General features: G+C 36.1%; 1 protein-coding gene across 4 annotated transcripts in view; it reads left to right on the plus strand.

Annotated features, from left to right (window-relative positions):
* The window catches only part of MRPS30 (mitochondrial ribosomal protein S30), a 127,779-nt gene continuing 107,458 nt past the window's right edge, over positions 1–20,321 (plus strand). For 2 of the 4 annotated variants that reach the window (XR_003680903.2, XM_055086548.1), the window contains exons 1-5: positions 1–603; positions 1,992–2,137; positions 2,855–2,960; positions 3,927–4,103; positions 6,110–6,271. Coding sequence is in view for 3 of the 4 variants with exons in the window: in XM_055086548.1 (XP_054942523.1) it covers positions 12–603; positions 1,992–2,137; positions 2,855–2,960; positions 3,927–4,103; positions 6,110–6,271 (1,183 nt within the window). In the remaining variant the exon portion in view is untranslated. Of the gene's footprint in view, positions 604–1,991; positions 2,138–2,854; positions 2,961–3,926; positions 4,104–6,109; positions 6,478–7,997; positions 19,196–20,321 lie in introns of those variants that run through there. The other 2 variants (XM_028492896.2, XM_007129760.4) reach the window with 2 other exon arrangements.

The raw sequence follows: 20,321 nt of genomic DNA on the forward strand, positions 1-20,321 counted from the left end.
CCCCAGCAAACATGGCGGCGGCCAGGTGCTGGAGGTTTGTGCTCCGTGGCCCAGGGCTGTCCCTGCACACTGCGGCCGAGGCCGCCGTCACGGCTCCCGAAGTGACCGGCCCAGATGTCGCGGCGGCCCCAGTCGCGCGCTACCCGCCGCTCGTAGCCTCTCTGACTGCCGACAGCAAGGCGGCACGGCAGCGGCGAGTGGAGCGATGGCAGGCCACGGTGCACGCGGCCAAGTCGGTGGACGAGAAGCTGCGAATACTCACCAAAATGCAGTTCATGAAGTACGTAGTTTACCCGCAGACCTTCGCCCTGAACGCTGACCGCTGGTACCAGAGCTTTACCAAGACCGTGTTCCTGTCGGGCCTGCCGCCGCCGCCGCCTGCCAAGCCCGATACCGAGCCCGCGCCGGCTCTGGACGTAGCGGCCCTGCGCGCCGCCGCCTGTGATTGCCTACTGCAGGAGCTCTTCTTTCTGCGGCGCAAGAAGCGTGTGCCTCTCTACCTGGAACGTGAGGCCATCGCCTCGCCTTTCTTGGACCAGCTGGTTGCCTCCCTCACGGGCCTGCTCAGCGCTCGCAATCCGGCCCTGGCTGCCGCCGCCCTCGGTGAGCCTCGGGCCCGCCACTCCGGGCGGGGGAGGTGGGGATGGTAGGGGACCTCTCTGCGCCAGATTTGCCCCCTCTTTCTTTCTTTCTTCTTGGTCAGTTTTTTTCCCCAGTCCTTTCGCTCCTGGCTGGCAACAGCGTCCGGAGACTGGGTTCTCGTGCCTGTGCTGCCACCTACTCACTATACAACCCTAGGCTAAGTAGCCTAAGCCCTCCAGGACTCTGCCTTGTGAAGGTCCAGACAAGTGTTGGTTAAGAGAAGGGCCTCCTGGAGAGCGGGACAGGCCTGGGGTTGCCTTTTAGCTCTTCCATCAAAAAGTCACTGACCTTATGTTAGTTTATAAACCTATTTTGGCCTAGTTTTTCTCATTTTCAAGATGAGAATACGATAATAGTACTACTTGGTCATAGAACTGTTAAGATTAAAGGCGATATTGATTAAAATACCTAACATATGTTCGGTACTCTCTATGTGCCTGGCCCTGTTCTAAATTTTATACGTGCCAAATTTAATTCTCATAGTAACTTTACAGTAGGCAGCATTGTTTTATAAATGAAAAAACAAACAGATCCAAGGCACAGAAATGTAAAATGTATCTAGTTAAAGAGCCTACAGCTGGTAGATTTGGAGGACGGGCTTCAAACCCAGCCATTCTGGGTTCCCAGTAAACAATCAGCAACTTGTGTTTTACTGTTACATGCAAGCATGAAAAATAATTAATGGATAGACAGTTTTAAAAATCAGTGTTTCTGACGTGTTCATCATCATTTTATATCTGCCACCCAGTAGGTATCTTAATAAATATCTATTGAATTAACGTTACTGTGACTGTAGGTGTGTGCTCAGCTGAGTCTTTAGTGTTCTTGTTTCCTCCCTCCCAGTTGGGAATGAAGTGGTCTTGAGAGAAGCGTCACAGACTTTGCTCATGATTGATGGCCTGGGAAAGTTGACAATCTCTTCAAAACCCAGGTTCCTCTTCTATATAATGGAGATGATAACACCATACATACCTTTGAGAGTTATTGTGAAGATTGAATTAGTAATTCATAAGACAGCTCTGACTCTTAATAAACTTTTTATTTCTGTTGAGTGATGCTGCTGTTGGTCTTACTTTATGTTTATTCTTAACTGAGAAACCTCTGGTTACAATGCTTAGTGTAGTGTGGCACAAGTAGACAATAAAGGTTTGAGCGTTATATTAAAGTTGTGATTGTTTAAGTTAAATTATTACATAATCCAGACTTTATCTTACATCAGAGAGTAATTTTTGATGTATTTTCAGCTAGCACAGTCATTCTTGAGTTCTGTATTGCTGAGTTTGGTGTTCTTACAATAACTAAATTCATCTAAATTATCAGATAAAAATGTTTTGAATATCGTTTGATAGATTGTAAACGCCCAGTTCACTTTTACTGGTTGCGTGGTGAAGAAATTATTCCTCATGGTCATCGGAAAGGTCGAGTTGATGCTTTGAGATACCAAATAAATGATAAACCACACAACCAGATTCGAATATCCAAACAACTACCCGAGGTAAGGATTTATTGCATATGTTTCTGTTGACAGTTGAGGAAGTGTCATAGCAGGCTAGGTAATGGACTACGTAGGATAAAAAGTTTTGGATAGAACCCTTTTCTTTCAAGTGTATTTGGAATATATCTCAGCTGAAATTCTTTTTCAGCTTTTTAACTTGCTATAGTATATATATTTTGCAGAAGTCAAATAATCGTTTTAAGTGGGGTTAAGTCCTCAGTTTTTAGGACCATACAAATCTTTTCCTGAATATGAAAATACTGATAATAGTTTATGATTGTAATTTACAGTAAACTACCCTACCTAATTATAAATCAAGGTATTTTTACAGCTATAAGCTGGTCATCTTACGTATATACACTTCTTTTGGAGAAAACAAGTGTGTTTTGAGTGTCATCTGTGTGTCCATTTCAGAGGTTGGCACATTTCTTCTCAAGAGGTCCAGATAGTAAATATTTTAGGCTTTGGGGGCCATAAGTCTCTGTTGTATTCTCAGTTCTTATCATGTAACAGCAGCTGTGTACCATAGGTAAATGAATTTGCATGACTGTGTTCCAATAAAAGTTTATTTGGAAAAACAGGTGGCTGGCTGGATTTGGCCCATCACTAGATGGTAGTGTAAAATCATCTCATTTTTAAGATTTTTAAATCTATTAAGAATGTGACTAAAACATATGCTAGTGTTGCTGTGAATTCACATATGACTTTTTCTTTAAGTTTGTTCCGCTGGATTATTCCGTACCTGTAGACGTCCCTGTTATGAATTGTAAGCCAGACAGACTTCCATTATTCAAACGGCAATATGAAAATACCATATTTATTGGTAAGTTTCCTCTTTTAATAAATGAGTTCAAAGTGTCCTGTGCAAATTTGCATAATTAATTCTTGATGACCAAGAGGTTCAGATAGCAATGTAATTCATCTCAGGTGCAGTTTGCATGAAAATTGGAAGGACAATATTCTTTCAGCTTGCCATTTAAAATTTTACTTGTTTCTACTGAATTAACAGCATTTAACAAATAGTTATGTTTATTAGGCTTTGTTAATTTATCATTTATATAGAAAAGTAATTTGTGTTTTTTCAAAAGTAAACAGGTAAGCACTGGATTTGAGGTAGTGATTGGCTTTTTTTAAACAGAAGCCTCCCATTTGTGCCACACACTGATAACCATCAGGGATATAAAAATTAATAAAACCTCATCTCTGTGCTCATGCAGCTTATACTTTGGCTATTTTTTCTTTGTTTATTAATTCCTAGCTGATTGAGGAAGATTTTTCAGAAAGCAGCTTTCTGCTGGTCCTCCAGAACTGTTTTATCAGTCCCTTCTCAGTTGCTGTGGTCTTAGAGAGTGAGTTATGGTGAACTTTTGGTTGAAAAGACTTTACCACTAAAACCAAGAATGTCAGCATTATAAAGGAAGTTTTTAAAGTCATGAAGCGTTTGTATCCTTTGGTGATTATGACCAGCAGAATAACAAAGCTCCTAATGATGACCGAGGAGTTTGAGAAAACTGAAATAATAGGGAATTTTAAATAAATTTTACATATATTCTTTTGACTTATCCTATGTCATAGGGAGCTGATGATAGCTAGCAGATTGTACTTTCAGGTGAAATTTATTATAATCAATAAAATAAGTAAGTAAACCAAGCTTTCCGTTTGTGTGTTTTGAATGCTGATCACATAATGAGTAGAGGAGACAGATAGCCTTGAAGCAAACACTGAGGACATGTGCTCCAGATATTCTACTTGTGTATTTCAGCTGAAATGTTTTTATTTTGCTCTTCAGGCACAAAGACAGCAGATCCACACTGTTATGGACATACCCAGTTTCATCTGCTACCTGACAAATTAAAAAGGGAAAGGCTCTTGAAACAAAACTGTGCCGATCAGATAGAAGTTGTCTTTAGAGCTAATGCTATTGCAAGCCTTTTTGCTTGGACCGGAGCACAGGCTATGTATCAAGGTAAAACTAGTTTTATGGCATTATAGTTATTGGAAGACATTTTAAGAATTTAATAGATCAAATTGTTTTCCTTGGGTTAAAATGTAGGCTGAATCTTCACGTTTTGAAAACTTTTGCATTGGCACAAAATGCAGTTGTTTTAAAGTCCATAATTAAATATTTTACATTTGTAGTTGGTAAGTGGCACTTTGGTAGCTACTCTGATCTTTTACTTGGACCGTTTTTGTGTGAATGTATTTTTTTCTGATGATGTTCTTAAGCATTTCAAAGACCACCTAACTGAGTCAGCTCTGTAGATGACAGCAGCTTTCTGAAACTAGAAAATGAAATGCTTTCATGTATTAAATTTTAGATTAAATCACAGTTATGATGTATAACTTCTTTGAAGGCCATATCTAGGGTGTGAGTTAGGAGACTGTTCATTCAGTTAATGGCTTAGGGTTTTTACATACCAGGTGCTGTTGGCCTTGGAGATAAAGTGTTGAGTGAGAGAGACAGATCCTGCTCTCCTGGAGCTTATGTTATAGTAAGGAGAGTAAAAGATAATAAACAGGTAGTATTTTTAGCTAGTGGTGTTACTCTGGAGAGACTATACTAGATGAGGAGTAGAATGATTCATAGGTTGCAGGTATAAATGAGGCGTGGGGCAGAATCTGTTTAAACAGAGTTAATTCAGGGGAGGTCTCTAAAAAAATGACATCTGAACAGACACCTGAATGGTGAGGAGCTGCCTTTGCACAAACCTGGGGGAAGGACACTTCTAGGCAAAAGGAATGGCAAGTAACTGAGCTAGGAATGGACTTGAAGTGTTGAAGGAACAACATGAAGGCTGATGAAGAAAGGGAGGGGGAGAATGGAAAACGATAGTGGGTGAGAGAGAGGAAGCTGGAGGCATGCCATGGAGGACTTTTAGAGCCAGCCCACTGTGAAGCATGTGGATTTTGTTACAATACAATAAATACCTAGATTACTCCTATATAAGCATCCGTGAGGAATTTTAATACAGATTTAATTGCTGCCAGGCTCACCTTTTTCCTTTATATATATATATATATATATATATATATATGTATATTTTAATCTTACACTCACAATTGTTGACTTACGTTTTTGTAATAGAAATAAATGGATAAAGTAGGAATAGGAGTAGACAGAATCAGAAAAAGTAGAAGGAAACTTTCTTGAAGATACTAGAATGGCATTGTTTATTCGTAAAAGTTAAAGTACTTCTTTTCACAGTATAATTCTATATTTTAACAATACTATTTATTGGCTGTCTTCATTAAAGCTGATATAAAATATGTGTGGCAAAATTTATAAGTTACTCCTTGGCCCTGGCAGCTGGATTTAAAAGTATTAAAGCCAGTCAGCCTGGAACAAGAAGCAGCCAGAAAACTTGAGTAGTAAAGGTATTAAGATATCCTGGAACCTTATGATGACGTAAAATACACTAGGCAAAATGAAAGCAACTCATACAATCAATTTTGAATTATAAATTAAGACACAGAATTCATCTAATAACTACATGGTTGAAGTTCTTAGAAAGTCAAGTTTTTTTCTGAAAGGCGTTTTTTTGGTAAATTTGGTGAAGTAAATGGCCGTAATGGTTATTGGGTGTTAGATGCTGCTGGTATAAGGAAAATTTGAACATATTTGAGGTTGTGAGTAATCATGTGGTTAGTACCAGATGTAGGAGAGCTCTGCATAGATAGAGCTTGCTGCACTTCTTAGATGACGTGAGTTAAGGTTGAAAGCTGATGAAGTCCAAAGTTGTTGAAAAGGTGTATCATGAACTTTGGGGATAGTAGAAGGAAGGAAATAGTTCTTGATGCAGAAATGGAATATAGGATTAGAATGGAGAAGATAGGGAAAACTTTGAGATCTTTAGGAATTTGGTAGGTAAGATATATAGGTTTTAGGAGGTATTTTATATCCTCTAATGTGGGTGTGTTTTGTTTTGGTAAAATATATTCTGTATGTAAGTTTCAGCATAACTTCTTCTACAGGATTCTGGAGTGAAGCAGACGTTACTCGACCTTTTGTCTCTCAGGGTGTGATCACAGACGGAAAATACTTCTCCTTTTTCTGCTACCAGTTAAACACTTTGGCGCTGACTGCACAAGCTGATCAAAATAATCCTCGTAAAAACATATGTTGGGGGACACAAAGTAAGCCTCTTTATGAAAAAATCGAAGATAATAATGTGAAAGGTTTTAATGATGATGTCTTACTTCAGATAGTTCACTTCCTACTGAACGGACCAAAAGAAGACAAATCACAGCTGTTGGTAAACTAAGAAAAAACTTTTGATTTGAGACTTTGAGAATACTTAAATTTCACTGACGGAACAATAAAAGGAATTTTGATAATGAGACTTCTGTAAATATTAAATGTACTGATTTTGAGACAAATATTTCTTATGTTAACCTCTGATTAGACCTTTCATTTGGCTCAAAATACATCACTAAAGGATTGAATTTTAGATATAGTATGTCGATTAAAAATAATTTTACTTATATGTGACTAACTGATGAGACTAATTGAGCTGTCATCAATACCTGGTATTAATTGTGTGTGTAAGCTCGTACTACTTGCTGCATACCACTCACTGCATGACAGGCCAGTAATTTGAGAGACCAGGTGTTGGCACAAGGAAAAATGACGTTATTTGGAAAGCCAGTGAGCCAAGATGGCGGACTAACATCCTAAATAATTATTTTTATTCAGGGTAGAATTCTAGCTTCTTTTATGCTAGGGTAGGGGGAAGCAGGGTGCCTGATAAGCTTGTGGACAGTCTTCTGACTGGTTGGTAATGAGGTAACCAGGTGGTATTTTGGGAGTCAACATGAATCAACCTGGTTCCAACCTGGCTGGGGTGTATGTGCTTGTGGTCAGCATGTAGTTAACTTTTTCTACCTGGTGAGAATTTTAGTATCTATAAAACCACTGAAGGATATGGCTCAGAATATTATCTATAGCTCTCAAGGAGGAACTAAAGGCCTTTTGACTTTGTTTTATGGCTAAACTATTATTTTGTCTTGCTTGACTATTTTCCTTTGTTTCTGCATTGTCTCATTTCTCTGACTAAATTTGCTGTTTGGAACTCAGGGAAGGCCTTGGAGGCTAAAGCTTTTCTACAAACAAGAGGCAGGGCATATGGGGGTTCTGTACCCTGGAAGGCCCTGCAGGACCCGCTCAGTTTTCTGTGGTTTTAAAAGTAATATAAAGACAATAAAGTGCTTGAGAATATTTAGATGTTTTGTTATATTTTTTCTTTTTAATTTTTTATGATAATATCGTATAGAGTTTCAAAACCCTACACAAACCCCTTCAAAACATGAACAGTATTTTGCACATATAGGAAACTGGCACAGAGGAGTTAAAGTGACTTTAATAAATTTTCACAGATGATTAATAATATAACTGATGAATTATATGCAGCTTAGTTTCCTTAGAGCTTAGAAGTAACATTAATATATTTCTGCTAGTTTCATTTGTTCTAGCCTAAAGATTGGGAAAGTAGGTTTGCTATGTTTCAAAATCAATTGTCGGTAAAATTGTTAATCTTTGTTGAGAATTAAGGTTCATTCAAACTATTTTTAGTGAGAAAAAATAATTACCTTTGTTGTTGTTGTTTTTTGGCCGTGCTGTGTGGCATGAGGGATTTTAGTTCCCTGACCAGGGATAAAACCTGTGCCCCCTGCAGTGGAAGCACCGGACCACCAGGCAATTCCCCTAATTACCTTTGTATAACCATGCTAACGCTTACGATTTTATATAACCTCCTGTTGTAGATATCTAAAACAATCCATTATTTACTGTAGTTAATGACAAATGCTGTTTTTTCTTTCTTCTTTCTTCCTTCCCTCCCTTCCTCCTGCTCTTTCAAAACAGAAGTCACAGTTATATGGAATAGATGCCTCAGCTAGAAGGGATTATTTACTGCAAATGATTGCTAAACTGAAGGAATATTATTTGAAAGTTGTAATTCAGGCAAGTGCCTCCTTTGCAAGGCATTGTGCTAAGTGTTCCATCTTTACTTTCATTTTTTTGCAGAATGCCATGTAATTTCACTCCACCATTATTTTATTTAAGCTGTTTCCAAAGCTTGGAATACTGTTTTCTACCCCTGGTCCTGTTTATTCCAACCTGTCTGTTGCATTCTTATTCATCCTTCATAGAAAAAATGCAGGTATAGAGGGAACAACCATATCAAGCTCCAAATAAAATGATATCTCTTAATCTTCGCTCTCACTTTCTAACTAATTGAACCTTGGGCAGTTTGAGTTACCATCCTTGATTTCTGCCTCCATAAAACAAAATAATTTCACAAACTTGTCTAAGGATGAAATGAGCTAGTGTATATGAAAGTGCTTTTAAAGGATTATGTAATTTAAATATCAAGGGTTCAGTTGAAATACTTTTCTTTTCCTAAACAGATTGTAATTGATTGTCCCATCCTTTGAATACTTCTTCCTCTATGGTAGCACCTGTTTCATTGTTTCACAACAATTTTTCTCATTACCAATGGTGGACAACACACACATTACACACCTGTACGTACATGTCAGACGTGTGACATGTACGTACAGGACTTCACAGAGTACTTACTATATTCTAGAGCATGGTCTAGATATTTTACCGATATTAGCTCACTTAATTATCACAAGCATTTTGTGAGCTAGGGACTGTTATTCTCATTTTGCTGGTAAGTTAACAGGCACAGAGAGCCCAACAGCTTATTGCAGGTCACACAGCTAGAAAGTGGCAGGATTAGAATTTGAGCCCAGGTGGTCTGACTCCAGAGCCTATGGTAGATATTCCCCAGTAATACACTATAGATGTACTCAGTGCTACAGCAGTGTATCAGTGGTATAAATTTAGATAAAGGAAATGTTAATACTGACTGATACGAATCATAGGAATGTGCCTTGGAGCAAGTAGCATTTGAATTGGTTCTTGATAGATGGCATTTTCCAAGAACAGGAGGGTAAGTGGATAGATCTGTGAATGAAGGTGGAAAGTTCAAGATTTACCTGGGAAGTAGGCGGTAACTTGCTTTACCCAAGTAGGGTGTAGTCTAAAAGCACTTCGAGAAAAAAATTATTTACTAAGAAACAAAATCTAATTGGTGTCCCATCTACATATGACACTGAACATTAGGAAACAGTGTAGCAATGTTTAGACTTCTGGGGGAAACATTATATCAGAAGAAATCTAAATTAGTCAAGATAGAGATAGGTTAGGATGATTGAAAAAAAATGTTAGAACACCTAAGTCTCTTACCAGTTCATCAAAAATGTATTGCAGTTGATTAGCACATGATTTAATAGAGGAACCAATGAATGGAGGAATCAAAATGAATAAATGTAATGAGTACACAAAGTCGTTTCAGGCAAAAGTAAGCATAAAGCAGGGTTAGTACCTATAATTTCAAACAATTCAAGGCAAGAAAAGAAATCTAGTGTTGAAAGGTCATATTATGTTATAAACTGTAATCAGTGTACGAAATGTTAGTCTTGAGACGTTGGAGTAACTAAAAATGAGGAATAATGAGTAAAGGTGACTTAATAAAATTTGGTATCTTACAAACAGAATAGATCTTTTAAAATGTGATAGAACATGTATACAAGATCATTTATTAGACCACAGAAAGTGTCAGGAAATTCTTAAAAGTGGGAATCATATAGGTCGTGAACTCTATACACACTGCAGTATACCCAGAAATTGTTAGTATAGTTTTAAACCAGGAGTACCTAATCATTTGAAAATAAAAGTATATTCATCAATGGTTATTGCCTGGACAGAATTTTCAATATAAAAATCAGACACTCCCAGAGCTATATCACAATCTAAAAGTGAGAGCTAGTTATCTTGCTTGCCTTTTCATTTTTGTCAGATGTATTTTTATATGATCTGGACAGTTCTTCCTTTCCTATGCTTTGAGCAGAAACGCATTGTATTGGTGTAAGTAAAACTTTAGACTAAAATACAAATCCTGCCTATAAAAGCTAGTGGGATATAGCCAAAGTTATTCTGAATACATTTACTCCTAAGGATGCATGAAGGTGCTGTAGGAGAGAATCACTGAATAAACATAATCTCTTCCTTTTGCAGTTGTCACCTAACTTTGCTTTAATACGTTTTGTTTTTGTATTAAAACACATGGAGTAGAATGGGAAAAGCCACGTGTATTTTAAAAGATAAAACATCAAGTTCAGAGAAATTTTCACTAATCTCAGAACTCTGGAAGAGCATCATATCTTGCTTTTTGCAGCCTTACATTTGATTTGATGCCTGTTTACTAGTATACTTAGTGGCAAATTTATAATGTTACGTGTTTATGTAAAGTAAGAAAATAAAATCTGTATTTGCTAGAAGAATTTAAAAAAACAAACTAAAGAAAATCAGAAGAAAATATAAATGTAGAAGACTGAATTGGAAGACAAAGCAGACTTGACAAGTAGATGCACTACCTGGTTCTTTATCCTAGCCCCTCCCTTATCAGTAAAAGAGTTAATATTCTAGTAAATCTAATCAAGAGGAAAAAAGAAAACATTTAGAATTGGAAAAGGGGGAGTAATATACTTGGTGGAGTCTCTAAATACATAGGAAAATGCTATATATAACAAATTTGGACATTTTCTGCTGAGAAATATAAACAAAATGATAAAGATAGAAAGCTTAAATGGACCATGGAAGAAACTGAAAATATTTCTAAGATACCTTCCGACAAGGGTCCAGAGCAGTACAGTTTATGTGTGAATTCTTTAAAATTTCCATGAAACAAAACTAAAGTTTGGAGTGCTACCCAATTCATCTTATTAACTCATCCCAATTTTTAAAAAAAATCTCTAAAAACATACAGGTTAAATGCACATTTGTATATAAATGCAGAAATTCCAAATGAAATGCCACATACCAACTTCAACAGTAGTTAAAAAATCCACCCTAATAGGGTAGAGTTAATCATGGAAATTCAGTACCAGATTGATGTTAGGAAATATGCTAATAGCTAACATCGGTAGTTCAAAGGAAAAAAATAAGGCTTTTCATAAAATTCTTACTCTTGGTTAAAAAAGCAAAGAAAAATGGGTATTAATAGAAGTATATTTTAGTAAGAGTTTTATGTTAGTCAACCCCCAGTTTATGTTTAATGGTGAACAATAACTGATGTTCCCACTGAACTCAGGTAAGACTGCCGGCTTTGACCTTTATGTGTGGTTTGCTGATTGATTCCAGGTGCCTAGAATCGTACAAGCAAGCACTCCAAAGTTTGTTGAATAGATGTGAATTAATGAACTTAAGGTAGTCAGTCTTTGTAGTTTGAAATCAGGTATATCTCCTCATTTATTTGCACTTTTCATATCTCAGCAAAGTTACAGTTTTCTTTATGAAGATTTCCATGCCTAGATTTTTCTGTAATTGTGAATTAATTGTTTTCATTTCAGTTATTTTTTATAGCTTCAAAAAAGGCTTTGTAATAGCTGTTGTTGACTGCTATATATTTATTTTGTAGAAGGCCTTTTAATTAGCTCATTAAATCAGGAATTTTTTAGTTGAGTCTCATGAGGTATATAGCTCCAGTCTGTCTTGGGTTCCTCTGAAACTGCTTCTCAGCACAGCCAGTCATCAGCCTCCATGTAGTAAAATCATTGGACAGTCTCTGACTATTTCACTCAGTACATTTGTCACATTTGGCATGGATGACCACCCCTTCATTCTTGAAGTGGTGTCTTTTATTGCCTTCAGTGAAACATACTCCATTTTCCTCCTATCTCTTTGACCATTCTTTCACATTCCCATTTGCTGTTCTTCCTCTAATCTTTCTTTAAATATTGGTATACCTCAGGGTTCTGCTCTAGACTCCATCTTTTTTTATCCACCATCTTTCCTTAGATGACCTTACCAAGTTTCATGGATTTAAATATATTTATAAGCACATTCAAAATTGCAATTCTATTTCAATTTTTTGTTTCATATCTGAACTGTTAACATCACCATTGTAACTGAACAGGTCTGAGTGATTAAAATTAGGGTGATTTTTCATTAATTTTTCAGTTTCATAAATTTCCCAGAAAATACATATTATTTTTATAATAAAATATTCACTTTAATTAAAGAACCTAGTTCTCTTTCCTGAACGGACTCCAATATGGAACCACCGTCTTATGTCAAATTGTAGTCCATCATAAACAACTTTATTGTGAAATTGTATTTGGAAAAGCATTTCTTGAGTACATTTGTTATTTAAGAAAAGTTCGTTCAGTAAAATTCACGTAAGTTTCATCATACATATATTTAACTTATTCTAAATAGTTGATCCCTATAAACATTTAACTTATTCTAAATAGTTGATCCCTATAAACTGAAAACTTTATTAGATGCAAAGACCTTAGATTGTTTTCTTGAGATATTTTAATAGACCAGTCAAGTTAATTGCTCTGCATATTGCATTTTATATTAAATTCTAGCACATTTTGGATAATGCTTAAATGTGAGGTACGGTTAATTCACATAAAATGTAAGGCACAATAATTTTTCAATTACTCATTTACTGTTACAGAAATCGGAAAAAATCGTTGCTTTGGACAGAGGTGGGAAAAAATTGCTACAGAGAATATTGAGAATAGAAATCAAAGACCCATGGGTGAACAACATTGACATTGGCCAATATTTGATTGGACAAGGTTGAATTTCTCATGAGAGGCCTTAGTATTCCAAAGTTTGGTAAAAAAAATTTTGTAAGACAAACAACCATAACAGTACAAAATAGAAATTGGACTAATAAGACTCCACGAAGGGTGAGAATTATAGGTAATAATATTCCAACAGATGTGATCACTGTCTTGGTATGTAATAAGCACACTGTAGACTAAAATTCAGCAATAGTTACTATCCAAATAAGCTTATCTCTTCATTAAATATAGCTTATAAGACTATGTAATTTTAAGAGTATTCTCATAATTAGCCTGCTTTAAATAATGTTCTGGATGTCATCCTTAGAACAAAATTAAACTCCATTTCTCAATCACATTTCTTTGTTTCTTTCCCTCTATGTAAAAATATGGAATTCTGTCTCAGGTCTTGATTACATTTTGTGTTCTTTGTCATCCTATAGAATTCTGCATTTCACTTTGGAAATTTTTGTAATTAACTTTTGACGCTTGAAATTGGCTTTTGAAACTTACAGTAGTTTGGACATAAGTTTGGGGTTTAATGTGTAGGTTGTATTTTTGGCTTTTTGCATCTTTCAAAGAAAGTTATGGTTATGAGATGATTTGTTTTTAAAATTATGTAAAGGAACTGCCATTGGATTTAAAATGCAAGTAATGTTCTCTAGAAATGAATTGAATTGATGGAAAGTCCAAGTTGATACATGCAAATGGGATATCACTTTTTTTTAACCTTTTTAGTTTTTGGACAATATAAATGAAGTTTTAAATCGGTGACATATAGCAAAAACTTATATATTAACCAGTTTAGAAAAGCTGAAGACAGAAGAAAGTAACCATCTTTTATTTTTGTTTATTCTTTTTAATTTTTATTTATTTATTTATTTATTTTTGGCTATGTTGGGTCTTTGTTGCTGCATGTGGGCTTTCTCTAGTTGCAGCGAGCAGGCTTTCTCTAGTTGCGGCGAGCGGGGGCTACTCTTCTTTGCGGTGCGCAGGCTTCTCATTGCAGTGGCTTCTCGTTGTGGAGCATGGGTTTTAGGTGCGTGGGCTTCAGTAGTTGTGGCACGTGGACTTAAGTAGTTGTGGCTCGCGGGCTCAGTTGCTCCGTGGCATGTGGGATCTTCCCGGACCAGGGCTCGAACCCGTGTCCCCGGCATTGGCAGGCAGATTCTTAACCACTGCGCCACCAGGGAAGCCCCCGTCTTTTATTTTTGAATAGATAACTGTGTAAATGATTATAAACTTGATGCTTTAATATTTTAATTCAAACAAACACCCTCAGAATGTTTTTATAAAAGTTGTGTGTTGATATAAAGATATTCACACCTTTAGCATTTTTTAGATGTGATACATATATATATAAAATGGGAATTGTCATCTTCATTTTTGCTATGGCCTTATGGCCTTATTCATCTTGTAGAGATATGTACTGCAGAAATATGTAACCAAATAGCGTTATAAGTGAGCTGCCTGTACTTTTTATCATTTTAATTCTAGGTTTGAATTACTAAAACCTGTTTTGATCTTAGGAAAATGAAAGCTTACATGATGTTTAGCCACTTGGAAAATATTTCTCTGGGTCTTCAGTTCATGTAAAACTTGACTTTTATTTACAAACTAACAGTACTTTTGTTATAAGCACTTTATTAGGATCTTCTGAAGCATTCCAATAAGTTTCCTCTCTTAATCAGTAATTAATCATTAATCGTTAATAAAGAAGGTGGACATGATTTAAAGCCAGAACATAATCAGGGATAATTTAGTTTAGCAGCTGAGTTCTGTTTATGTCATTCATCTTTACCACAGACGGTGCAGGTTTTTTGTCTTAATTGGCAGCATTAAAAGGGAGAGAGGTTTTAAAACACCTAGGTTTCAAGTTCTTTTGAAAAATAGTAAAATCTGATGACTCTAGGTTTACATTCTTTTGTGTTAACAATAGACAGGCTCTGGAACTTGTCTGCTCTGGGTCCCTTTAGAGGGGACATACTCTCTCCAGTTTGTACCAGTCCCCACACCACCCACTCCTCATTTTTACTCTCTTGACCAACATCATCTGTCGTGCTTCACTAATTTCTGTTAAATGTTTTATCTCTAAGGCATTGAGTTTATGACCCTTGAGGTCCAGATTACCATTAAGAACTTGTATTACTAGTAGTAAAATTCAACCTTTATAATTACTTTTCAGGTTTTAGGATCTCAGTTTTCTATCAACATACATTAATGATAAATTGAATTCAAATGAGGAGTTCAATTTCATTTGAGATAATTAAGTGAAACCTGGTCTTTGAGTGAAAGTAGATATATTAGTTACCTGGCAAAATACATGAACTTCTGTTCCCTACCTCTTTTGCTGAATGAAAGGCAAAATGAAACCTGATTTGTTATGTTTTGACAGTTTATTAATCATGAGGTTGGGAGAAATTTTGTCTATTTTCACAGAACCAAAGTTGGCAACCAGAGAATATTTGGACACTATATGGAGTATTTTGTTTCCCTTTATAGCCTGTGTTGGGTTGTCTACAGTATCACCCTCCCCAGTTGTGGAAGAATGGCTAGGATGCTCTTACAGGGTTGAGCCCTTATCAGACTAGAGAAGATGCCCAAATGGTGGTCAAACACAGACTGGTCAGAAGGCTGTGAAGTAACCCATTAAAAAACAACAGAAACAAAAGAAACCTTTGACTTCTGTGTCCCAAAACGGTGGACTAGATTATTTGGTTCAATCTTCCTGCTATAATATCTGATTAAATATAACAAATACCCACTTGAAGGCAATTAGAGAGGTAACAAAGTAGTGAGTAATTGCCAGACTGGTATCAGGAAGAAAATGGAAATCCAGAAAGGTGAGCCTAGTCTTGGGTCTGCTTTTGCTCTGGAGGGGGAATTTGTTAACCAAGAAGAGGAGGCTGAAAGGTTGAGTAGAATTTTAATAGTCTTGTGAGATTAGAAGGACAGAAGTTATAGCACAGCATCTCCAAGTTTGGGACTTGGGTAGAATTCCTTGGTTTGAGACCCTGAAGGATCACATTCAAGGTATAAAGTTGAAGTAGAAGTAAACCATTCTCATAGAATATAGCTTAGAATTGAGTCAACTAGATAGCTTAGAAAAATCTGAAGTTTTGAAAGTAGATTAACGTGATCTGAGATTTTTAGTGCCCTGGGAATCTGAAAGATGCAAGTTTGGAGAAGGAGAACAGGTTCCTAGGTCTCAAATTATTTCTACAAAACTTTTTCAAATACAATATATCCATATAATAATTGGGCACAAGAGGAGAAAGACGGTCAGAATGAAAATTAGCAGAAACAATAGACAATAGAAACAGACCCAAAGGGGCACCAAATATTTGGATTGTGAAATAGACTTTAAAATTAATGTTTACTATGTTCAAGGAGATAGAATAAAAGATTGAAAATTTCAGTATAGAACTGGAAACTATAAAAAATGTCATTGCAGATTTGTAAAAGAGCCAAATATTCAAGAACTAGAAAAACAAAACAGTAAACAAAATTAAGAACACAAAACATTGTATTAGTTATCTATTCTGCATAACATATAACTGCAGACTTAGCTTCTTAAAACAACATACATTTATTATCACAGTTTCTGTGGGTCTGGAGTTCAGCCATGGCTTAATTGGGTTCTCTGATTCAGAGTCTCACAAGGCTGCAATCAAAGTATCGGTCAGGGGAAGGGTGTCATCTGAAGGCTCAGCTAGGGAAAGATCTGCTTCAAATTTGTGTGGTTGCAAGCAGGTTGTTGGACTGAAGTCCTCAGTTCCTTACTAGCCATTGGGTAGGGACATCCTTCAGTTCCTTGCCATATGGGCCTCTCCACTAGAGCAGCTTACAATAGAAAGAGCATATAGAGAGAGTCTGCTAACAAGACTGTTGGTCAGAAGGCCAAGTCACTGTGTCTAGTCCATAACCAAGGGGAGGGGATTGCACAAGGTCATGAATAGGAGGTGTGAATCATTGGGGACCAGTGATTCTTAGAACCTGCCCACCAAAGATTATAAATACCACTGAAGAGAGAATTCCTGAATTGGAAAGTCAGAATAAAATATCCATAATGAATGTTGTCTTCCTAAACTTTTTTACTCTGCCATTACCAATAAAGAAGGGTTGATATTTACCCATGCCCAGAAGAATGGAGGTAGTGTGGAGAGAGGATAAATAAGGATATATGTTAATTGAATACAGGAGCTTAGAAATAAGGAGACTATTAGGGAAGGAACTAAAGGATCAAACTAGGTATTTAGGAATCCCATTTTTTCTTCTTCTGGGTGCCAGTGGGTACCCCATCTGTAGTACTCTTTGTAATGAGCTATACATAATTTGTGGCTTAGTTGATATTTTTGATGTTGGTTAATAACATGCCTGTGGATAATCAGTAGAAACGTGTGTCTATAAACTACTAGCCATAGCACATATTTTATCTTGCTCCTTTTCTTTCTGCACAGGATTTTTCAAGGTGCAAACATCATATTTCTGAGAAGTATACAATTTTTTAAAATAAATAGATGTTTATTTTTTAATTGGCCATTACCTCATGGGAGGTGATATTTGTAAATATATTTCAAATTAGCATGCATTTCAGTAAATAAATTCTTTAAATGTCCAAAAAAACCCAACATGACAACTGTAGGTTAAGAACCAGTTTTAGTTTATCTCATAGGTGTTCTATCTTTGTTCAGCTTAGTTATAATGGAAAAACTCTTCAATGTTGACAGAATTTCTTTAGAATAAACCATTAATATGTCTGAAATACCAATTTCACCTGGCAAAATTGGAGAGGAAATAGTAATTTGGAAAACCAAGTAACTGTAACCTTTGATAAGCAAAGGCCTCTATAATGTAAGTCATTATAGTATTTCTCCTTTTTAAGAATTCATAAATTTAATGGTCCTATCAGTTGCATGTTAGTTTGAAAATGATCTCAAGCTAGATTCATCCTGAATAAAATCCAGAAACTTTCTTCATAATTTGACTAGATGCACAGGAAGCTAGGAAGAAAAAGGAAAACATGGCGAATAAACTTCTTAATTCCAGGTACTATATTAACATGAAATCAGTCAACCTTCAACACCCATATTCATTTGAAACTCGATGACATTGTTTAGTTACTTATCATGCACTACCCAAGGGACATATAGATAAATATTTTAACATCTCTGTGTAGAAGCATCCAGTAAGGTTTATGACTTTGTTTATATCAAATAATATCCTATGTATTAATTTTATCCATTTAGGTAGAGAATGGATAGGCTTTTGATTTAGTTTAGAAAATCAGATTTTCATATTGTTTTGTTTTTTAGCTTCATTTTAATCTGTATAAGATTATTTTTGTTGTCGATGTGAAATATGTAATCATTATAGAAAATCTGAAAAACACAGAGAAATGGGAAAAATAATCTTATACTGTTAACATTTTGGACTGTTGCCTTATATCTATGCACTTTTGTTGACAAAATGTTTTATGTTTGTATTTCATAATCTTATCAAATTACTGTAAGTTTCTATAGTCTATGAATAGTCTTTTGGGGGTATTTTGAAAGGTGATTGAATAGTAACAGTATTATACACTGAAGGAGAAATACTTAAACATGAAATTTCCACAATATTAAGTTCACATTCATTTACGGGGGAAAAAGAATCATAATTTTTTCAGTTGTAAAAAACTTGAACATGATAATTCTTTAAGATTAGCTAATGTGGGCGTAAATATATTTAATGTTGGATTAGTTCACAAGTATGCAGATGATTATATCCTTTCAGTATTTTTGCAAGATTTCCATATCTCACCACCTTGGTGTGATTCATAATTGGAAAAATAAAGGATCTGTGTATTTGGAAAGCCCTAAAGGAATAAAAAATATCTATACAGTTATCCTCTGGTAAAGTGTAATTTGTTGCAACCTTCAGAACTAGGATTTTAAATGTCATTTAAAAGAACAATGCCAGAGAATTCTAGGTCTCATGTTACCTAAAAATGTAAACAAGTTTTAAAATCGGTTTGACAGTTGGATCTGAAAATCTAGATTGAAGTCTTGCTTCTATCATTAACTAGCTAAGTGACTTAGGACCACTCCGTTTTTCTTGAACTCAGTTCCTTCATATAATAAATTGAGGGGATTGAATAAGAAGATCTTCAAAATCCCTCCTAACTCTAATGTGCGATGAATCATTCCTTCTAAGCCTGTCACAGCAGATGTGATTTGCCATTAACATTATTTTTTTAAATTTCTTTTTTAAACCTCCTGTTTCCAAATGACAAAATGGTAATGTTCTTGAGAGCTGGAGAGTTGTGTGGGGTTCAGCTTGCCCTTTCACTAAATTTCTTCAGTTGTGATATTTTTCTTTCATACATTTTCCCCCATGGCACTATCCCCTGAGGGATAGACTCATAAACTTTTAGAATAAAAGGAAATTTAATGGTCATCAAGTTCAACCCACTATTCAGTGCTCAAATATCCTCTAAAACATTTGCACCAAATACTCCCCTCTGTGCCTGAAGGTTGAAGATTTATTACCTCCCAAGGCTGCCATTTTCCCAGTTGGTACTGTACTGATTACTAGACAAAGTTTCTTTTGAGTTGAAATCTCTTTTCTGGTAGCTTCTTCCCATTTATAATTGCCTGTCTCAGGTTATTTGGATATCTTCTCCATTTCTTTTCATCAAGTACATTTTTTAGCATCTTACTATGTTCTCTTTTTTAAAAAATATTTATTTTATTTATTTGGTTGCACCAGGTCCTAGTTGTGGCATGTGAAGTCTTAGTTGCGGCATGCATGTGGGATCCAGGTCCCCAGCCAGGGATTGAACCCAGCCGGGCCCCCTGCATTGGGAGCGCAGGGTCTCAACCACTGCACCACCAGGGAAGTCCCTGTCTTACTATGTTCTTTTAATTGGAAACAACCTAACTGTTCAACAATAAGGGATTGGCGAAATAAATTTTTCCCAATCTATATAAAAGGAGTACTGCATTCGTTTCCTAGAGTTGCCATAACAAATAACCACATATTTGGTGGCTTAAAATGACAGAAATTTATTCTTTCACACTTCTGGAGGCCAGAAGTCCAAGATCAAGGTTTGGCAGAGTCATGCTCCTTCTGAAAGCTTTAGGGGAGAATCTTTCCTTGTCTCTTCAAGCTTCTGGTGGCTCCTGGCATTCCTTGGTTTATGGCAGCATAACTCCAATTTCTGCTTTGTCTTCACATGGTCTTCTTCCCAGTGTCTGTGTGTGTTCTCTCCTTTTCTCACAAGGATGCCAGTGATTGGATTTAAGGTGAACACTAAATCCAGGATGATTTCATCTCAAGATCCTTAACTAATTACATCTTCAAAGACCGTTATTTCCAAGTAAGTTCACATTCTCAGCTTCCAGGTGGACATGAATTTGGGGGGGATACTATTCAACCCATGACAAATACTATAAAACTACTTAAAATGATGAAATGGGTAAGTACTCAATTGGTCATACACTATCTTGTAGGACCAGGCACAAGTTCTCATTGATCGTTTGGGAACATCCTATTTTAA

This window comes from Physeter macrocephalus, chromosome 8 (genome assembly GCF_002837175.3).
Source record: "Physeter macrocephalus isolate SW-GA chromosome 8, ASM283717v5, whole genome shotgun sequence".
Lineage (NCBI taxonomy): Eukaryota > Metazoa > Chordata > Mammalia > Artiodactyla > Physeteridae > Physeter > Physeter macrocephalus.